We start from the raw sequence: 21322 nt of genomic DNA on the forward strand, positions 1-21322 counted from the left end.
TTCGGTTAATGCTGCCATTGCCATTCAAGCCGCTTTTTGTCTTCGCTAGCGATGAGGACGACTTCACCCAATTGGAACGCATAATTGTCTTGTGGATTCGTTCGTTGTACCAATTGTCCTAAGTACTCGCTTCGAAAACGATCTCGGAGTTCTTTCTTCAACTGCCCTAAATGTCTTAGCTTTTCACGTAGGCGGCTTCCAGTTATTACCTCAATCTCCGGAAACTCTGATTGTTCGATATCACACAAAAATGCTGCTGGAGTCAACGGAACCAAATCATCTGGATCATCTGAGACGTAAGTCAACGGTCGACCATTCATTAACGACTCCACATAACAAATTGACGTGTCTAATTCGGTTTTTGTTAATTTGTTGTGTCCCAACAGTTTTCGTAGAAACTCTTTCATCGTCCGAATCAACCGTTCCCAAAAACCGCCCCACCATGGTGATGACCGGCGATGAAAAATGGAATCTAGTAAAAGTCAAGAGAGTATGTGGGAGGTGTTTGTTGCCAGGACATTGGGCAGGCAAATGTAAAGCAAAGTTATCATGTCCGAATTGTTCTTTTCCACACCACAAGATAATATGTCGGCAGTCGGCGAATAACAACGAGAAACCACAAGAAGTATCGTTAGTGAAATCCGGCTCTAACAACATTTTGAGTAGTGTCGTACTCCTGAAGACAATCTTATTACCAGTCAAAACTGTGAAGGGTGTTGTCAACGTTCGTGGTTTATTAGACGATGGCAGTCAACGTAGCTACATTTCAACGCAACTGGCAAAAAGAATTGATGGAACAATGTTGGGAAAATACTTCGAGAGGAATATTCTGTTTGGAGGAGTCATCACCGGTATTGAAGAGCGCTCGATTTATGAGGTCCAGCTGTACGGAATAAACGGATCAATGTATAAGTTGGAACTTGCGAACAAAGATAAAATCACTGGCAGTGTTGAGAAACTTCCACCAGGTCCATGGATGGACGAATTGAAATCAATGGGCATTCGCATTAGTGATTCAGAGTCATCGATAGAGGATATTGATATCCTGCTGGGTGCTGATCTATTACCAAAGGTGATGACGGACCGGAGTATGTTGCTAGAATGTGGACTGAGAGTAGTGGAAACAATTTTTGGTTGGACGATCATGGGTCCGATTCCGAAAGAAGTGCAATTGAACACATCTATGCAAATGGCCGTTTCTTTAGTAAACGAATCAGACATTACTCAGTTGTGGGAAATGGAGACGATTGGGATTCGTGATCCAGTCGAAACAAAATCCAAGGAAGAAAGAAATCGTCAAGTGAAGGAAGATTTCGAGAAGAACATTTCATACACCACCGATGGGAAATACGAAGTCAGTCTGCCCTGGGTCAATGGTGTTCAAGAAATTCCAGACAATTTCAAGGTTGCCGAAAAACGTTTAATCAATGCGACGAAGAGACTGAAAGAGAAGGGTATGTACCACACGTATGATGATTTATTCAAACAATGGGAGGTGGAGGGCTTTATCGAAGAAGTAAAAGACGCAAATGATGCACAATGTCACTATATACCTCACCATCCTGTCTATAAGCCAGAAAGTAAGACGACGCCGGTGCGTCCGGTGTTCGATGCTTCGTGCAAAGTTGGAAGGCATCCGTCACTAAATGAATGCTTGGAAAAAGGGCCAAATTTAATTGAGTTGATTCCTGACGTTATGTTGCAATTTCGAGACGGACTCATTGGCGTCATTTCGGACATCAGAAAAGCTTTTCAAATGATATGCGTACAAGATGAAGATCAAACATTTCTGTTGTTTTTATGGTGGGAGGACGAGTCCTGTACGAAATTGAAAGTTTTCAAACATAAGCGAGTCGTTTTTGGTTTGACATGCAGTCCTTTCATTTTGGGAGCAGTCATCGAGCATCATTTGAATAAAGTTTGGCCCCGAGACAAAGAAATTGCAGAAAAGTTAAAGAAATCGTTGTACGTAGATAACAGTGTCACGTCGGTGCATTCTATGGAAGAATATGAACATTTTAAACGAAATTCGATCGAGATATTGGCAAAGGCGAATATGGAGCTTCGACAGTGGGAGCATACTGAGCCGGGCAGCACGGAAGAAGAAACAGAAAATCAAGATCATTTTTCGGCGGTGTTGGGAATGCGATGGAACAAGAAGAAAGATACGTTGTCCTGTGCATCAGTTCCAGAGATTCCAGAAAAATTATCGAAAAGGTCGCTGCTGGCAACTATCAACAAAGTATTTGATCCGATGGGAATTTTGGCTCCAGCAATGATCTATCCGAAATTGATGATACAAACTACCTGGAAAAAGAAGATTGGATGGGACGACGAGATCCCGTACGAAATGAGAGAAGACTTTCAAAAATGGGCCAATGACTTGACGTATTTGCAAAAGATTGAAATTCCACGAAACATGAGAGGTAATTTTTATCTTAATGAAGGTTCTACAGAACAGCTCCACGTATTTTGTGATGGGAGTCAAGTGGCATATGCAGCTGTGACGTTCTTACGAGTCGAGAGTGGAAATAATGTATCGGTGCAATTGATACAAGCTAAGGCAAGAGTGGCTCCATTGCAAAAGATGACAAGTACCAGGATCGAGTTGATGGCTTGCACGATTGGAACGAGACTTGGTACGTCAGTTCAAAGAATTTTCGAAAGAAACATCCCTTGTGTCTATTGGACTGATTCCACAACCGCATTAGCATGGATTGGTCGTAACGATGAGTGGGGTACGTTTGTTGGTAACCGAGTGCGAGAAATTGTTAAATCAGGTACAGTAAACGAATGGCGACACGTTCCTGGCAAAGTGAATCCAGCTGATTTTCCCTCCCGAGGTGGGTCACCAAAACAACTGTTACAATCAATTTGGTGGGAGGGTCCTGAATGGTTAAAACGTCCACAGATTGAATGGCCTAACGAACAATTTCAAGTCGACGAGAAAGAAGTGGCCGCTGAAAGAAAGAAGTCAGTAGTCACTAGCGAGAATCTTAAGGTATTGGCGGTCGTTGAAAGTCCATGGTATTCGAAGAGCAGCTCGTATTTGTTGAATCTGAGAAGCATCGCATTTCTGAAGAGGTTTGCTTATAACTGTATGGCAAAGAAACAAAATATTGACCGTCGAGTGGGTCATTTGACTTGGAACGAGATTGACGAGGCCGAAATTACAATGGTTAAGATGATCCAAAAGCAAGTGTTTCCAACAGCCACTGATTTCATTGCTGGCTTGAAAGTGGAAAAGAATCAAGACGACATTTACTACGTGGTGACAAAATTGTTGTATCGTCAAGATAGTGGACGCTTCAAGAAACCATTGCTTTTGCCATGTATCCATCCAGATGTGGAGAAATTGATTGTGGAAGAACACCTTCGATGTGGACATGCAGGAACGCATTTCTTGGTCAACAAACTACGCGAACGGTTTTGGATTGTACATGCAAAGAAAGCAGTCAAAAGAGTGATAAAGAAATGTACGACGTGCATCCGTTTTTCGAGGTCACCAGTAACGGTTCCAACAGCACCACTTCCAGAAAACCGTGTAAAGAATGCGAAAGTATTTGAAATCACTGGAGTAGATCTAGCGGGACCGCTCTATTTGAAAAGTAACGAGAAGCAATGGGTTGTCATCTTTACATGTGCGGTGATAAGGGCTGTACATTTTGAGTTGGTGGCGAAGATCGACACGGAAGAATTTATTTTGGCGTTGAGTCGGTTTATCTATCGTCGGGGAAGACCTTCTATTACGTATGCGGACTGTGGAACAAATTTCATAGGAACGGCGAATCTATTCGGAAACATTGATTGGAAGAAAGTTATGGCAGATTCGAGATTACAACGAATTACGTGGATTTTCAATCCGCCGGCATCACCATGGTGGGGCGGTTTTTGGGAACGGTTGATTCGGACGATGAAAGAGTTTCTACGAAAACTGTTGGGACACAACAAATTAACAAAAACCGAATTAGACACGTCAATTTGTTATGTGGAGTCGTTAATGAATGGTCGACCGTTGACTTACGTCTCAGATGATCCAGATGATTTGGTTCCGTTGACTCCAGCAGCATTTTTGTGTGATATCGAACAATCAGAGTTTCCGGAGATTGAGGTAATAACTGGAAGCCGCCTACGTGAAAAGCTAAGACATTTAGGGCAGTTGAAGAAAGAACTCCGAGATCGTTTTCGAAGCGAGTACTTAGGACAATTGGTACAACGAACGAATCCACAAGACAATTATGCGTTCCAATTGGGTGAAGTCGTCCTCATCGCTAGCGAAGACAAAAAGCGGCTTGAATGGCCAATGGCACGCATTACCGAATTGATTGAAGGCACAGATGGCAAAATCCGGGTGGCGAAGGTCAAAACTATGAATGGAGAACTGACAAGAGCTTTGCAACGACTGATTCCAATGGAAGTTGGTAACGATTCCACTATTCAAGTGGATAGCGAAGTCAGAACACGAGCCAAAGAAGTGAAGACACCAGAGATACCGGAACCAACTGTTAAAAATCGGATGAGAGTAAAGAAGAAATGTGTTGCTGTCGATCAGGAGGTCATGGAAGAAAACTTGGATAAGAAATCGGACAAGGTCACGCGGTTTGGTCGAAAAGTAAAAGCTCCGATTCGATTTACTTAAATTTGTTGGGGTTTTTTATGTAGATAAAAAAGGTGGGAGGATGTTGTAACTCCAAGCTTAATTCATTTCAATATGATCCAAGTTTGCCTTTTGTATAAAACCTAATCGAGAAGTCTATGAAAAATATCTTTGTAATAAAAAGCAATTCAAAGCGAACAGACGTGTAAGCCTTTTATTCACCAGTTTTAACGCCCAAAATCGCACAATTAGAAGTCTAGCTGGTAGCTAGCCGGACAAAACTTAACACAGACTGAGTCGCATCACTATTGTCAATGGCATATTCATTTTGTCTCATTACATTAATTCTCATCTTTGAGAACGTAACAAAATCCAAATAAAAGAGATCGTGATTTCAATTTTCCATCGTACTCTGGACGTAATAACATCCGTATTTTTTATTGGTAATATTACGGACAATCTGGACACGCAGTTACAGTTTTATTGCTCAACAAAATAAGTGACTGAGTCCACAGAAATATTAAATTCTTTCGTTTAAATGTTATTCTGAGAATCACGGTAACGAAACGAATAAAAAGAAACATTTCCAAACCAATGAACTTCAAAAACGAACTCTAAATTTCCAGAACAAAAAAACTAATAAAAACCTGACACAGCATTATCGTTTCTCTGCGTACATAAGACATTTTATTCTTTGCCTTACCTACATAAAGATTTGACTGTAAAAATGGTTTTTTTTATGTCATATTACTACTCCAGCTTTATATTGGTTTGGTTACATTGCCCTCTTTGAATTTGATTATTATACAATGATGTTTGATCAAAGAAAACATATCCGACATTTTCCTTCCAACAATTTTTTTTTTTGTTCCGCATAGCTTTCGGTGTGTACTTACGTATTTTATATGTGTTTCCAGTCAAGCTTCACGCTAACATTTTTGTTTTTATTAGAAAAATATTTACTTTACCGACACAGCAGAAAAAAACCGAATTGTCTATCTTGATGTTGCCTCTTTGGTACAATATTTGTCTCACATAAAAAATTTAATTTTTGATATTGGTCGATTTATGACGAACAATGGGGGGTGATAATGTTTGCTTTACGGGAATCGATTTTTCTTTTCTTTTTTTCTCTTGATGCCCAGGAAAGAAATTACCTTTCAGAAACGGCTAATCGGTAAAAATAAGCGGTCACCTCCGGTTACCGTGGTCCTATGTAATGAAATGTAATTTTAAACGACTGAAGTACGGAGATATTCAACATGTTTTTTGATGCGGGAGTTGTTGAGGCTTGTAAATGACTCCACACAAAATTTGTTTAGCAAATGAAAATCTAGATTTTTATTTTGGTACTTCATTGTTGATGCGAGGCCGTGCCTAACAAAAATTTATAAAATAAAAATCTAGATTCTCATTTGTTTAACGAAATTCTTGTGGAATCAATTACAAACCACATAATAACTTCCAAATAAGAGACATGTAATAGTAGATTATTCACCTCTGTCCACATGTTTGGAGAGTTATTGTATGAGCCGAAGGCGAATGTTATAACCCCAAGTGTCTAAATAAACATTTGGGCAGAGGTGAATACGCTATTTTATCTACCGACGGAGAAATAATAGCACTTTTTCACTGCTATTATTTCACCTAGATAGATAAAAGAATTTGTAAAAGTAGGCGCGACGTTAAACAGAAGAAGTAGCAGATTTACCGATTCCAGCTTCTAAGCTTTAGAGCGAAATGGATGTAACGTAACATTTAACTTGAGAGCTTACTTGGTCGTGATGAAGATATGGCTTACCCCATGAACGATTTTGGCAATTTAATTAATGGATTGCATACAAATTTAGAACTTCTATTTATTCATCATCAAATTGATGGTGATCCACGTCACAGTTCAAGTATGTGGTCATACAAATGTAGCTCCTTTTCAATTTATTAAATCAATCAGACCGCAACATGGATATATAGAACTTAGAACAGAAAATTCAAATTGATAGCAATCACTTTTGATTTGTATTTTCATTGATTGAATTAAAACTTTCTTATGAGAACCTGAATCACCTGAATCATTCAAATAGATACAATTATCCGTGACAAATAGTTAATTCAAAAAGATGATACTCTCTGTCGCCTCTTTTCTCTCTTATCTTTCGTTTATTTATTGGTGCAATTAATCTGTAATTGGATCGATTTGTATTTAAAAAAAAATCGTTTCAAACACAGTTCAGAATGAAAATGAATGTTCTTCAATAACAAATTTTCGTAAAACTTTTAATGATAAAAAAGAACGCAAAAGATGAAATTGGCGTCATTTATCACGTTTCCAATGATTTATTATCGATGAGGAATTTTTTTATTTTTCATTTATTTCCTTTTTGGTTCTTTTGCAATTGTAAATGGATTGAAGTGAACAACGGAACATGTTTTTGCGTAAATATTTACTAATAGATACGACAGCGTCTAATACATCCAAAGCAGCCTCATAACATTTTCCGTTTGATAACCTTTATTAGTTCCACCTTTTCCATATGGACACTTTTGCCCTTGGGGCTAAAAAGCTCAAGGCGGCACTGACCTTTATGCTCTACTTCAAAAAGTAAACTAATTGAAGCTGTTCAAGCTCAATCGTAAATTAATGTCAAGCTACCACCATACACTCAATGAACTTAGTCTTGCAATAAACAACACACCACCGAATGATAGTTTATTCCAACCGTCTGTACATAACTGGATCCACCTTTTATCATACTTAATCCCAATATCGACGAAAGCCTAGTCTTTCAAGTATGGTGTATTTAACCTTGTGCAATTAACCCCTTGTTTGTGATACTAGAATATATACATCGCCTGCGATATTTCAAATTTATGCGATAGTATGTGTAATAGACAGCCAATCGGTTATCCAAACTGAATATACGGCTTTGTGTGGTGGGACGGCGGTTTTTCTTTACTTTTTCCAGCTTCCCTTGCATATTTGATTTGGGTGTATGCAGTCGAAGATAAGTTTTAGGTGTGTTTGGGCGGTGGGGTGAGAATAGTAAATTTATTCTGATCGAGTAAGAACAGAACGTAAATGGTGTCTGGCTTGTATTTGCCTCTTCAATAATAATGTGTCTGAACAGATTGATTTTTTTCTTCTCCATGAATGTGATGCTGGACTGGTGTGTATGATTCATCGTTTCAGCCCCGATGCTGTTTTATTGCTCTTCGTACAGATGAGAAGACTGGCGCTATCGACATATCTGAATTTTGTCGGTATATTGTGTTAGATGATGAAATGGAATTTATTAAATGGATTGGTATTCGTGGATTGGATGATTTGACAATTATTCTGAATTCGGGAAAACTTCCGAGAATTAAAATTCATAAAAATAAGCCCTGCTGGACGGGGACTTATATTCCGTCCACTGAACACAAAGTCCTAAAAGTAATGCAAGCGTGAACCGTCGTCTCATTATACCCACTTTGGTTTCCATTTCCGTCTTTTATTACCAGGGACTAACGTAAGGATTTTCCCGTGGGTGGGATTTCGACGAAAAGGCGCAAAAATGACTTCCTAATTCTTACTTAGAGGCGCCAAAAACAATGATTAAAAAAAGTCGAATTTTTCCTAGGGAGATTTGAAACACATTTTCCTTCCACTTCTGAGCCCTTCTTCTGGTGAAAAAGCCCGCGTTTGTTTTGTTGTCATTTAATTTGATTTCCTATTTTGCAGAATAATTTGAGATCTTACCAATGGCATGCAATTTCTTGATAATTTTGCCATTTGGCAAAACAGATTTGCAGTAATCATCTGCAAAAAAATTCTTTTCACAAAGAACGTGACTTACGTTACAATCAAATCTGAAGTGAATATGTAATAAAGGGTAGCACTCAGCACGCTTCCTTGTGGGACTACTGCTAGGATATGAGCTAGATATCCTAGATTTCTGACAATATGGTACAAAGACCGTTTTTGTGGAAATGATTGAACAATTTTAATAAGATAGAAAGGAAACTTTCGAAGGAACATTTTGTGTATTAGACTCTTATGCCATGCACTATCAGAGGCCTTCTCTATGTCAAATGTGAACAATCCTGCAGAGTTTTTCTTATTTAGAGCTTGTTGGATATGATTACCTAAGATTTTGCTGATGGAGTTTGGCAGGCTAATTGGTCTGTAGTTGCTAGCACCTGATGTATCCTTAAGGAATGAAGACTGCTTTTGCAATTGCTAACCAGCCTAGTAATTTTCCACAGTTGGTTAGAGTATTTTTTCAACTGTGAAAGTCGGTCGTTCCACATTTCCTTATTGAAGAATTTAAATTGAGCTTTGATCAATATGTTCAGATGGTTAATTTTCTTGTCAATGCTGAGGACATGGTTTCGCTGCCACTGTCGATTTTTGTAATTTCTAAGTGATATTAACTTTAATATCATGTTGTCTAGAGTCGGCGAGTGGTCGACAGTCTTGTACACAGGAATTCTTAATCAAATCATCAATTAACGACTTGGAATTTAAGTGGTACGGATCTGTCGACCTCCTGACTGTTAAAATCAAAGTACTTTTTACGTTTTTGTAAAAATTTATAGTGTGGTCAAAATTGAATTCGTGGATGGGAATTCAAAAGGCGCGGGTGGGAAAATTCCCACCCACGATGTTCCTTAGGTTAGTCCCTGTTTATTACATACATGAACCACAGATAATGTAATTTATTTCCAATGAAGCCTATTTTGCTGATTTGTCCCCGTGTGCGATACACCGAAAATAATTCGCTGTGACATTGTCGTGTGATTGGATTTTTATCATGAGGAAAAATTGAAGATAATGAGAGATGGGACGGAATATGTTATGCTTTCCCTTCTTGAAGTAAAGTCAAGGAGGAGATAGGCGTAAGTCCATATTTGGGTGTTGTACTGAACGAGAAATATGGTTAAAGAAGAAAGTGGAATACAATAACATCATGATACGAAAGATTGCTATTCTCTATTCGCCATTGGCAACATACATCAATTCCCTAAGATTTTATCATTTATTGGAGAAAGGGCTATGTGTATTCAATAGATTGATTCATTCGGTACTCAATAGCAAGTGACGTATTGTGCACATTATTTCATGAACATTGCGGACTGTACATGAAGAGTCTGTAGACAAGAAGCACCAAACGAACAAAAAATAATCCCGAACAGGAAAACCACTTGTTCGTTGATTAGCGTGGGTTGGTTTCTGACGAGGTCACAGTTACTGTTGTAATAATTGCCGAGGTGAGATTTCAATTACGTCTATAGTTGAACAGTAACACTGTCATTGTCCACTATCCCAGTATTTTCTACTTTAAAGTATAATTTAAGAATTCCATTACTTATTTAATACTCCTACGGCATATAGCCATGACCAGCCATACATTGTGTGAACGTAGTGCACTAATAATAAAAGAAAAGGGGAGCAAAACTTCTCAACACAAGTAACGCTCACATTTTCATTTTTATTATAGAAAAATATAAAGGGACGTGTCGTAATGAAAATGTGTGCACTCATTCCAGCGTCATTCCATTTGTTTCCTATGTTTCCTTACCATGTTACTATCCAACCATTTCTGTAAGAAAACAGAAAATGTTTTTCTCTCTTGCCAAGCAAATATAATCTAGCCAGATACACCTCTTCACCAAAATCGACATAATTTTCATTTCGTTTCTGAGCAAATGTTAAAGTATAGTTAAAGTACAAGAACAGTGAACGACACACTTTATTGTTTTTTTCTGCTCCGAGCTCTGCTCCGTTTTTTATTACACATTTTCCTGAGTGTGTAATTTTGCTGTATCTTCACGATACAGAAAATGGATGTTGTGATCAAGGAAACTACATCAACGTTGACGAAACTATTGAAAGAATCTTTTCGACTTTATTAAATGCATTAGGTGGGTGACGTTCTAACTTCACACTGTCGTGTAGTTGAAGAAAAAATTATGCTTGCTTCATTCACGACTTTCTAGTAGAAGAAATGTCTCAAGGTAAATATAGTGAGGAGGTAATGCCATTCAGACGCGCGGCCTAGCACATAAGTTCGATGCCAATGACATCTTTTTTTAAAATGGTTGACTACGATTTACTCGTATTTCACAAAAATATTTTCGCTACCTCACAACAGATGGCCCGACTTTCTATTCCATTTTTTGCTTTCAACGAAGGGATGAGATGGCGTTTGTATCGAACTTTCGTGCCACCGCACATCTGATTCGGTTATATATGGCATTACCTCCTCACTATATTTACCTTGGTTGATATCACGACTGGATCGTTTTGACGGATAAAGACTATAAAGGGAATATGCAGAGAGATGCTAATATAACTACTGGGACGTCGTTTCGTCGGATAGATGGAATATGTCGAATGACAGCTAGTTTTTGGAGAGAAAATTCAATACATTTTTCCTCGACCAAATTCAAAATCATTCGACATATTCCTTCAGGTGAAACCAAGGTAAATATATGGGCGGAGGTAATGCCATTCAGACGCGCAGCCTAGCTCAATAGTTCGTTGCCACTGACATCTTTTTTTAAAATGGTTGACTAAGATTTACTTGTGTTTCACAACATGTTGTGCCTATCATAAAACAGATTGCCCAGGTTTCGAAGCAATTTTGTTATTTTAAAGACTGGGAGAGATGGCGTTTATAGCAAACTTTCGTGCCACTGCACATCTGATTCGGTTGTATATGGCATTACCTTCTCACTATATTTACCTTGGTTGAAACGACGCCCCAGTCGTCATATTAGCATCTCTCGGATTTCTGGCCACTGGTCACCTAGTTAATTGGACTTTGTCGTCAAGAATGTCGAAAAAATACAACGACTGACATTAGTACTTTTCCTGGAACACAACTGTAAGACCAATAGCTTTCGTTCCTCATGAGATCCGCAGGTGAAAAAAGAACACATCCATGACACAGTGACAGACAAATTCAACATACCATTTTATTAACTAAGATAAATGGGTCAGGCAGAATGATGATGTCTATTCATTGGATTAAAAGATCATAAAAAACATTTTTAAAATTGAAATCAAAGTTTTTATCAAGTCATGGTGAATGCCTGATGGAAAATATGAAAATGGGAAAATATTTTTCTTGTGTCAGCAGAAAAAAAGTTTGGTTTTCTTTTCGCATACAGAGGGAATGGGATCATGGAGATTATGACGGAGATAAGGAAATGACGGACATATTTTTCTCTCCGGATTTAACGTGGAACGAATCGAATTAACTTTCTCAATTTCTTTTGTAATTGAAATATTTTTTCATGGAAATATTGGTGCTGCAACAAGGCCAGCGTACGTATACAATAAAAGTTCTCAGAATGAAATCATTTTATAACAAGACATCGCCACAAATAAAGTGCAAAAGATCTTCCATGAACACAGAAGTTTATTGATTAAATAACTTACTGTTAAGAAGTTTCTGCAGCAAAGCATAATAAGTTCATTACTGTTGCTTAAATCAACAGAATATCCTAAAGTATTTACCGTCGAACAGTATTTCGATACTGAGGAAAACAACAAAATATTTGTAATTAACAGGATTCACATTTTCATCAAAAGTTGCCTTCTCTCGGTCATTAACTTTTCCCCATTTTCTTCGTTAACAAACACACAATTTGATTAACTCTAATTTTATGTTAAAGAGTAAATTCCACAAACCGATAAACAAAAACGTTAAGAAGCTCACAGGTCAAACTTTTCGTATTTGTTGTGGTGGAGAAACTTCGAAGTGATATGATGGGAAATAATCGTTTGATTTATCGAATAATCGTTCATTTGAGTGAATTAAAATGACTTTGTGAAACAGATGCAGAGTCATCGCTACTAATGCTACTAAACGCTACTAATCCTCAATTCTATTTTATTTTTCCGATAAAGTACGTTTAACTATGTTACTCAAAGATGTCGCTGCAAGAAAGGTTATGTCAACAGAAAAGTAATTAATTGTTTACTCAGCACTCCGGAACAGTTATCAGTTTTTTATTTATCCCCATACTTTCTTGGAGATTTGGGTTGCTATCGTTTCGTCATAAACTTTTTTAAGACTCTTATCGCCAGGCTGATGTAGATTTAAAAACTAATTTTTCTGTTCCAGAGTCCTAAGGTCTTGTGCTTTACGATGGCATCTTACGTGACTAAAATTCGTCCAACAAAAAAAATTTATTATTTTTCGGTTGACAGCCTTGCCGCAGCGACATCTTTCAGTACAATAGTGAATCGTACTCTATCTGTAGAGTTGACATAGAATAGAAGAAAAAGAGAATTGATTCCGTAATCCCACTCTCCAGAAAAGATTTTAGATTAAAAATGAAAATTTAAATTGCACCCGCCACTACCACTAGTCTCAAATCTTTAATACAAGAAAAATTAGTTGATCTGTAGTTTTACGCACACTATCTTAATTTTAGCTCTATTTATCCAGCCTTTAAAAAGAAACATCTTCAAATCTCTTATTGTGTCAATCATATTGTGAGGTAGTTTTACTAAAATCCATTTTTTTACATTCACCATAAGTGAAATATATTCCAACAAGTCCCAGAGCTGCTGCTATGCTACCAAAAATCACGAGCATCATGCCAGCAAAAGTGTTGGGTTCCTTCCATGTAGCCTGAGATGGGTCAACGACACTGCACCAACAAGTGTAAGACATTCCGATCTAAAGTAACGAACGTACATAGACATCCATGCAAGAATTAAGGTACAGAATATGCCAAGCCAACATCGAATGACATCACTCTGTTGAAGTATAAAGCTGGGCATGTTCTGTAAAACTACACTTACTTGGTATTCATCAAGCCTACTTTGTGTGTCTTCAGTGGTCTTCACCCCTTCGCTTTCGATTGTTGCGTTTATGAGTATTCCCTCAACGATACTGTAGTTTACCATCCAAACAGGTACAAAACACGAATATGTCCCGAAGAAGCGTCCACCACCACCACATGTTGAGTCATAATAGCTGGTCGCTATCACTTCACAAGAATTTTGTTCGTATGTCTCTTTTACTATTCGATTGGAGCGAAACAGCAATACACCGATAACCAATAGTACAACAGCAAATACAATGGAAATGATAGTCAGATTAAAGTAAATTTTATATCTTGAGTCGCACATGTTAGTAACGTAATGTCTTTACACTACCGACTTATGGTTAAAACAGTTTTAGAAAAGTATTACATTTTTGGAAGAGTTGAACCGTATGACTGAAGTTGATTATATTTAACTTTATTTTAACTTTCGCTAATGTGTCGATAACAGACAAAGATTTCTCACAAAACAATTCAGCGTCTAATCAAACTGACAATAGAGATAACGAAATGTTTCGAATCGATAGTAATGTGACGCAAGTTTCGAGTTCAATGGTTTTCTTGAACTACCTTGTTCTGGAGCTACGCGGTTGAGATACATTGTGAAAAATCAATTCCATATCTGTGATGATGGATATGGTCGTGAAGGGTGTTAATGACGATAGTACGTGATGTCAGCCGCACACAGCGACCACCTCGGAGATCATTTTTACAAGAGCCATCACAGCCCAACAAAAAAGTTTCGCGAAAAAAGTTGATCCACAAAATTCTCAGAATGTAACGACGAACGTCATCTGAACCATAGCTCACTTGAATTTCGGTTCCATTTAAGTTGTTCTAAGTTTTAACGAATTGACCCTTAAAGCTTCATTATGTCAATTCGAAATAAGGAAGCTAAATAGTGGAAGCTTTCCTGGAATTTTAATAAAACTCGTAGAATAGGTTGATGGTATAAAGGTATAATGAGATTATTATTGCCATAATTTGATAGAAAATTCAATTTATTTTATTTTTTCGACGAATTAATTAAATTAAATTGCATAGCAACTGAGCATTCTTTGTCATCATTGAAATTTTCTTCGTTTTATTTTCAGGTAAGTGGGTAGATTCAAGATTCGTTGAAAGCTGAATGGTATATCTCTATTATATAATGCTAACGTTCACGGTAGATTTGTCATCAGAAACGTAAGTTATACGTAAGTCAGTGTATTCTAAAGTTTGGTCGTTTATATTTTCTCGTCAACAAAAAACAGATGAGTTTTTCTTAAGTTCTTTTCAAATTCGAATGAACGTTCAGTTGTTGGTACAGAACTCTTGTATTCCATTTTCAAAGTTTTTGTTCCTGGATATTAAAATAGTTTCGAAAATGCTCGTTTTGTGCATCGATTCACGATGAGTTTTTTTTGTCAATTTTGTTTGTATTGTGTCTCATTCCTTGAATTTTCTAAACACAGGAAAAAAAAAAGATTTCCCAAAAAACAATTTTTTTTATTTAAGATTTTCATCTTTCCAATAGTACTCTGAACGACATACTTCTATGATTTATGCAAATCCAGCGCAACATTTCATTTCTCTACCACTTATATTGCCAATAGACTATTGGTGTTACAGTTTTCATAGTTACTCTCCTACATACCTGTCTGTTAACTTCTTTGATACTTTATTTATATTTTCTTATTGCATTTTGGGGGTTCTCACTTCTAGTTTATCTTATTTCACTCATCAAAAAAAATTCAAATTTATCAATAAATCAATTTTAAAATGATTTAAGGTGTTGGATGTTAAATCTATAGAAGTTCTGTTTTTTCCTCGGTTCCTCGTCACTTTTATCATTTTAAGATGTTGGGTACTACATCTACAAAAGTTCGGTTCCTCGTCAAAGGCAAATAATTTTATCATTCGAAAAACAAAACATTTTTGATGTTCGTCAACATCTCGTAGCGATAACTACTTCTTTGATATTTATCGAAATCTTACAAAGTGATATCACCAAGATTATCTGGCTGACATCAAGGATATTATTTTATCGCTACAATTTGTCGACAAACATCAGCGAACCTGTTCTTTCATCTATATGTGAGATGTCGATAAACCACAAAAATATTTTCCTTATCGTTATGAGATGTTGGCTAAGATTAAAGATATTTTATTTATCACCAAGATGATCTGGCTAACATCAAGGATATTATTTTATCGGTACGAGATGTCTATTTTATACGTATTTTATAGAATACCACTAAAAAGCGAGTCATATAAATGTAAATAGCTTTTCTGCGAGCTTTTCTGTTGCAATTAATTATTTTTTTGATTTAGGTGCAGAGTGATCTAAAGATATGGTACCACATCCGTCTTGCTGTGCAACAATGTCATGTAAGAAATAAAAATCTGAAAACTAAACCGCTATTTATATTCTGCGCTTCAAGTTCTGTGCTTTAACATTTCATATTCCAGATGTTCCCAAAAATTTGTTCCACTGAAATCTAGTTTGTCGAAAGCAGCAGAAGTAAAACCCACTCACACAGTTACATTGCCGTTCCAAACGAAACGAAATCTGTTGTTTTTTTAACTTTTCTGCAACGCCGCTGCGAAAAGTAATTTTTTTCACGCATGTTTTGGGTGGTGAACGAATCGTCTTTTTATCGCTCAAGTTTACCACTCTAGCAAGCTCATTTTTTATCACTCCTTTCGAACCATTGAACGTAAATGAATAGTTAAATGTAGAAATGGGACATGTTCCATTAGCGAATTATAAGAAAAATGAAATTTCATCATTTCGAATAGTCTGACGGTGTTAATCGAAGTTTTTAATTTTTTAATTATTTCAAAAGAAATGTTGACGTGAAAGTGGGCTACAAACCGACTCTGAAGAATAGATCGACTTTCACCAAACTGAAACAAAAGACACCGATATTGGAAATGTACGATGTAGTCTACAACATGCCTTGCCTAGGTGATGGCAGAAGAGCCAAATGTGATCTGAATTACATTGGTCAAACGGGACGAAAGGCATATGTGAGGACTGATGAACACGTTGAAGATATAAAAAAGTTTAACCAGGATGGGGAATTGGAAAGTTCAACAGCCTTGGTGCACCATTTTTATGAAGCCGGTCATGTACCAGACACGGAGAATATTTCAATATTGGAAGTTGAACATAACTATGCGAAACGTAAGGTGCTTGAGTCTCTCCACATTATGACCAATACGTCTATGAATTTTAGAAGAGACACGGAAAACATTAGCTCGATGTATAAGAGCTTAATTAAAGAGGTGATAGCTCCATCCATGTAACGAGATAATTAACTTTGACTGTCCAGCTCTTCGAAGTAGTTCGGTAATTGTCAATTTTTTTATGTTTATGTTTACTCACTGGATGTGAAAAGATTTGTATCAGTTTGTGGACGATGCAAAACTGTGAGGATTAGATAGTAAGTGTTTGAGAAACTAGTTTGTGATATTGTAATTAGCTAAAGTAAATTGTTTTTGATATTGTACAGATAGCCCACACGACTGATGATGTATCAATAAAGATGCGAAACGTCTCAAGAATTTGTGTTTAATTCTTGCCACCAATGATGGACCGAAAAATCTAGTAAAGCCAATGCTCAAGTAAATGGTGAATATTTAGAGTGTGAATCAACTAACGGCTGTGACATTATAAGAACTTGCGGGAGAACAAACTCCGCTAACAAAATACGCATGCGGTACCATATCTTTAGACCAGTCTACACCGTTCATGCATATACTCTACTGTGAGTCAATGTTCGTTGATATCATACTAACAAAAGTGAGAATATTTAGTGAATATTAACGAAAATCGTGGCGAAAATATACATTTATTTGAACGACTTTTTTTGCGCTGTTTTTCGTAGCAGATCTTGTTGCTATGTTGTATGCCACAGTCTATAGAGAACTATACATTTAAATTAAAACGTCGGAATCTAAAGGTAAAATCTTCATCTTAATGCTCACAAAATTAGTTTACGTTTTTCATTTTAATAAAGATAGTTCACCTTTTTGTAACATAAATAAATCCACTTGCATGCCGAGTTAATTCGGAAGGGGAAAATAGATTTTAATTAATTTGTGTCACTTCTTGTAGGGCAAACTTTTAGTTTTAGAATACTCTGAATGGATTTTCGGCTTTCTTTTTATTTTATTTTGTGTTGTTTTTTCTTTCAAGAAATATTAATAACATCTCCCATATCATCGTAAAGTATGATTTCCACTCAACAGAAATTACTCCGTGAGACAGCAAGCTGTCAAGTAAACAAAGCCAACAGCAAACATTGAAAAAATTCAATTTTGTCTCTAAGACGGAGTACTTTTTTGGTAAGTGGAAACCGAGCCTAACCCTTTATACATTTTCTTTTAGAATATAACTAAGTATAGTGCGTACCGTAATCTTAAAAACTTGAAATTCATATAAATCAATTGGTTGGAGAAAATTAATTGGTTTTGAGCTCAACAACCAAAGTGCGGGTATATTTACCGGCTCAAAAGACTGTACCAGTTGTTTATCTAAATTTATCTACTTCAACTGGATCATGTTCGTTCGCATCTTGTAAATCTTTCAGAGATTTTCTAATTATTTGGATAATAAAATGATTGATGGCGAAAGACATCGCTGATTGTTTTAAAAATGACGTTCCTTCCATACGGGCGATGAGGTGGTTATTGGGTGGAACAATAATAATTGACTTCCTGAGCTCGTTGTTATGACATTGATGCAGTGAATATAATCAACAAAACGTTGAATTTATCATCAATGATATCATAGCAAAAGCAAATTATTTATAAATACGCGAAGGAAGGGTTCATTGATTTTGACTTAATGTTATTATGAGAAAGGTATGCGGAACACTGTTGGAAAGTATCCGACTAGATTTTACCAAATTTGATTTATTTTACGATAGCTGCTGAAACTGTAAAAACATTTGCGTTGCTTTACTTATGATTTTTCAATAAGCAACAATCGATCAAATATGCCAATTCTGGCACTATGAGCACATTGTTTATATCAAACTCATTGATGTGGATGTGAACATAAATGTGCTTCCAGCTCCTGTGAAAAAGAAAAGAGCCGATACGGATTGCATGAAATCATTCATCCGTGAAAGTATAAGTATTATCGCAGTCATTTTAGACGTATAATCCAATATAAAAGAACACGGAAACACATTTTGTTAGTAATATGTGTGTATGCCATGTAACGCAAAATCTCTTTTACATACGTGAATAAGTCGCAAATAATGATTGATGAACTTAACAAATTCTTACAAACTCAAAGATCAATTCATCTTTAATGGTACTTTTTGCCCATTCATGCGTTGTATTTCGTTTTTTCCCACTGTATCCCATATGGATATTGTAGTACTAAATTGTACAGCGAACTTATTCGGATTCCGAAAAGATAGAAAAATGACTGTTCAAAATACTAAGCTCAAGGATTTCGGAGCTTTTTCCGAAAAATAGGATATCTCAATCTATTACGAATCCTTTCAGTTGAGATAAGACATAACACGTGATTTTTGTAGAGTTTATTCGGATTAGGATTTGTGTTATGGATAAATTCAGAAATTCCTGTTGAGAATATAAAGGAAAGTATTGTGTGACGGTCGATGTTTTCTTTTTTTTTTGATAAAGGGTTAGAGTTCTCCTTATCCTTGTTGTCCGAAAGATAGAAATAAAATAAATTTCCAGGTATTTTTCGAAAAAGTTGGGAAAAAATAGAATTGTTGATAAACATGTCCCAACTCATATATATCAATTTTGAACTGATATGAAAACCTTTCCTTGTCTGTAGTAACCTTTTCGTGTCAATTTATTTAATTCACGTTGACGCAGGTATTAAGAATGACCGTCGTGAGGAACATGGCTAGTGAATGCAACCAGTAATCAAAAACCGGTAATGGCTATTACCGTTTGCCGGTAAATAAAATTTTGACAACCGGTCTTACCTCAGGACATAATACTTAGTTTCCTGTTATCAAAAAAGTACTTTTTAATTTTTTTTCTTTGTTTATTTGACACCTCGCTCTCTTACGGCTCTCTCACGGAGTACTTTTTGTTGAGTGGAATGGAAACTTTATCATAGTATCGAAAATAGGCAAATTTAAATTGCAAAATTGCTCAAGATTATTCATTCATTCATTCATTCATTTATTGTTCATTTTCAGTCGACTAAATACAAGCGGACTTAACTTAGGTATCACAGGTAGGACTAGGTATATTTTACTCAAATGAAATAATAATGCGTGATATCGATAGAGTCAATCCATCAACATTATCGTCTTTAACTTTTATTACAAAATATTGAGAACTTACAAAGTCTAAGAAATGGATATTTAGCCTGCCCAGGTTCACCAATGAAATGGAACTCGAGAAGGCAAATTGCAACATAGAATCAATATCTGAATATCAACCGTTTAAATATCGAATTGTGATTTGTCACATGTATTTCGTATGACATTTTTGATGTTACATTACGAGTTTGTGAAGAAACTCGGAAATTGAGTCGCTCAAGTTTTCATCGTAAGAACGCATGTTAACGAGAGAGACGAAGTTCAACCAATCGAATTCCTTCACGGTGCTCTCTTACGGCAAACATTTTAAAATGGAAACCAGTTTTAACTTCTAGATTTAAGAAAAATCTTCACCGTAAAATTTAAGTAAAAAAGCTTGAGGTACTTTTAAAGAACTGATGAACATTTTCAAGTAAAATTTTATGAACAAAATCATTTTTTAGGTTCAAATTGAACGTACGTTTGTCATGAAGCTGATTAAACTTTAAATCACACAGCTAATATTTTGAGTTTTTGGAGCAAAGTGCGGAGGTAAATTCAAATTTTAGGCGTGATGGCCGTTTTGTATGCAATATAGATTACCGGTAATTTACCCGTAAATTTTGTCGAAAATTTCGGTAATACCGTTTACCGGTATTTAAAAAAGAGACGGTAATTGCATTCACTAAACATGGCATAACCTATATCGCTAATCTTTGAATTTTTGTGGATTACGCAGTTTGTTAAACAAATGAAGTACAAGATCTCCATGCTTCGGCATTTTATTGTAAAATCTCTGGATTAAACTGAATTCCTTCCGTAATTTACCCGTAATTTTCTTGAGAACATTAATTTATGGTGGTTGTCTATTTATGCTCTTGAGCTTAATTCGTACAAAATGTGAGTTATTTTGTCACAGTTTCAAAACGTAGTGTTCAACAGTTTTATTATATAGATTCTGAAACACGAACCATCGGGATAAAATTTTAATCCGTTGAAAATAATCTCCCATAATTCAAATAGAAAAAGAACACGGTTCAATGTAATCTCTAAAACAGTGTTACGATGATATGCATAATAACACAGAAATGTGTTTGCATTTCATAGCAGTTAGTGGTCGCTTAAAGATTATATCAATTAAACAAGGTAACTCAAATTTAATCTTGCGTTATTATGAACGGAATAAAAAACCGAAGAAGAATTCGTTAAAGGCCAAACAAATTACTTTTTTAATAAAATGATGTTATTCCTTTTTATGGACGATCGTAATAATTGAGTATAGAAATCATAATTTCTGTTTTGCAACTCAATTTACAATGTAGTTAGGCAAATCTTGTTAAAATGAACACACTTCATTGGAATAATTGCGGTCTATGAGTTTTAACATCTTCTTCTTCTTCTTCTTCTTCTCATACCTGACACAATGAAATGTTCTTTAATTAATAACTCCACTGGATATGAATTTCAGAATCGTGGGCAGTTGAAATCATGGGCGCGCGTTAACATAGCACCCGTGACGCAAGTCCTATTACTAGAAAAAATTAAAAAAAAATTTTTGTCGTAGACTGCAGAACCACAGCAAATATTGAAGTTCTACAATTCAAAGACAAATGACTCCAAA

The 21322-nt window shown here is 36.1% G+C and overlaps 1 protein-coding gene and 1 long non-coding RNA gene across 2 annotated transcripts; one reads left to right on the forward strand and one right to left on the reverse strand.

Annotated features, from left to right (window-relative positions):
* Window positions 1-442: 442 nt before the first annotated feature.
* On the forward strand, window positions 443-4639 carry LOC119083230. Its single transcript, XM_037192891.1, has 2 exons — window positions 443-490; window positions 581-4639. The coding sequence occupies exons 1-2, from the start codon at window positions 443-445 to the stop codon at window positions 4637-4639; spliced, it is 4107 nt and encodes a 1368-aa protein (XP_037048786.1).
* Window positions 4640-12647: 8008 nt separating this feature from the next.
* Window positions 12648-13815, reverse strand: LOC119083225. The gene is made up of 3 exons (XR_005088820.1): window positions 13395-13815; window positions 13051-13269; window positions 12648-12658 (listed from the first exon to the last, which is right to left on the reverse strand). It is a non-coding gene; the product is annotated as an uncharacterized LOC119083225 (long non-coding RNA).
* Between the last annotated feature and the right edge of the window lie 7507 nt (window positions 13816-21322).

Source organism: Bradysia coprophila, unplaced genomic scaffold, assembly GCF_014529535.1.
Source record: "Bradysia coprophila strain Holo2 unplaced genomic scaffold, BU_Bcop_v1 contig_583, whole genome shotgun sequence".
Lineage (NCBI taxonomy): Eukaryota > Metazoa > Arthropoda > Insecta > Diptera > Sciaridae > Bradysia > Bradysia coprophila.

What these genes read in the sequence shown, in the direction of transcription:
- LOC119083230 (XM_037192891.1), top strand. Translation starts at nt 443, where the DNA reads ATGGTGATGACCGGCGATGAAAAATGGAATCTAGTAAAAGTCAAGAGA. An exon ending in ATCTAGTAAAAGTCAAGAGA is followed by an intron (nt 491 to 580) that starts GTATGTGGGAGG and finishes CCACACCACAAG; the next exon opens with ATAATATGTCGGCAGTCGGC.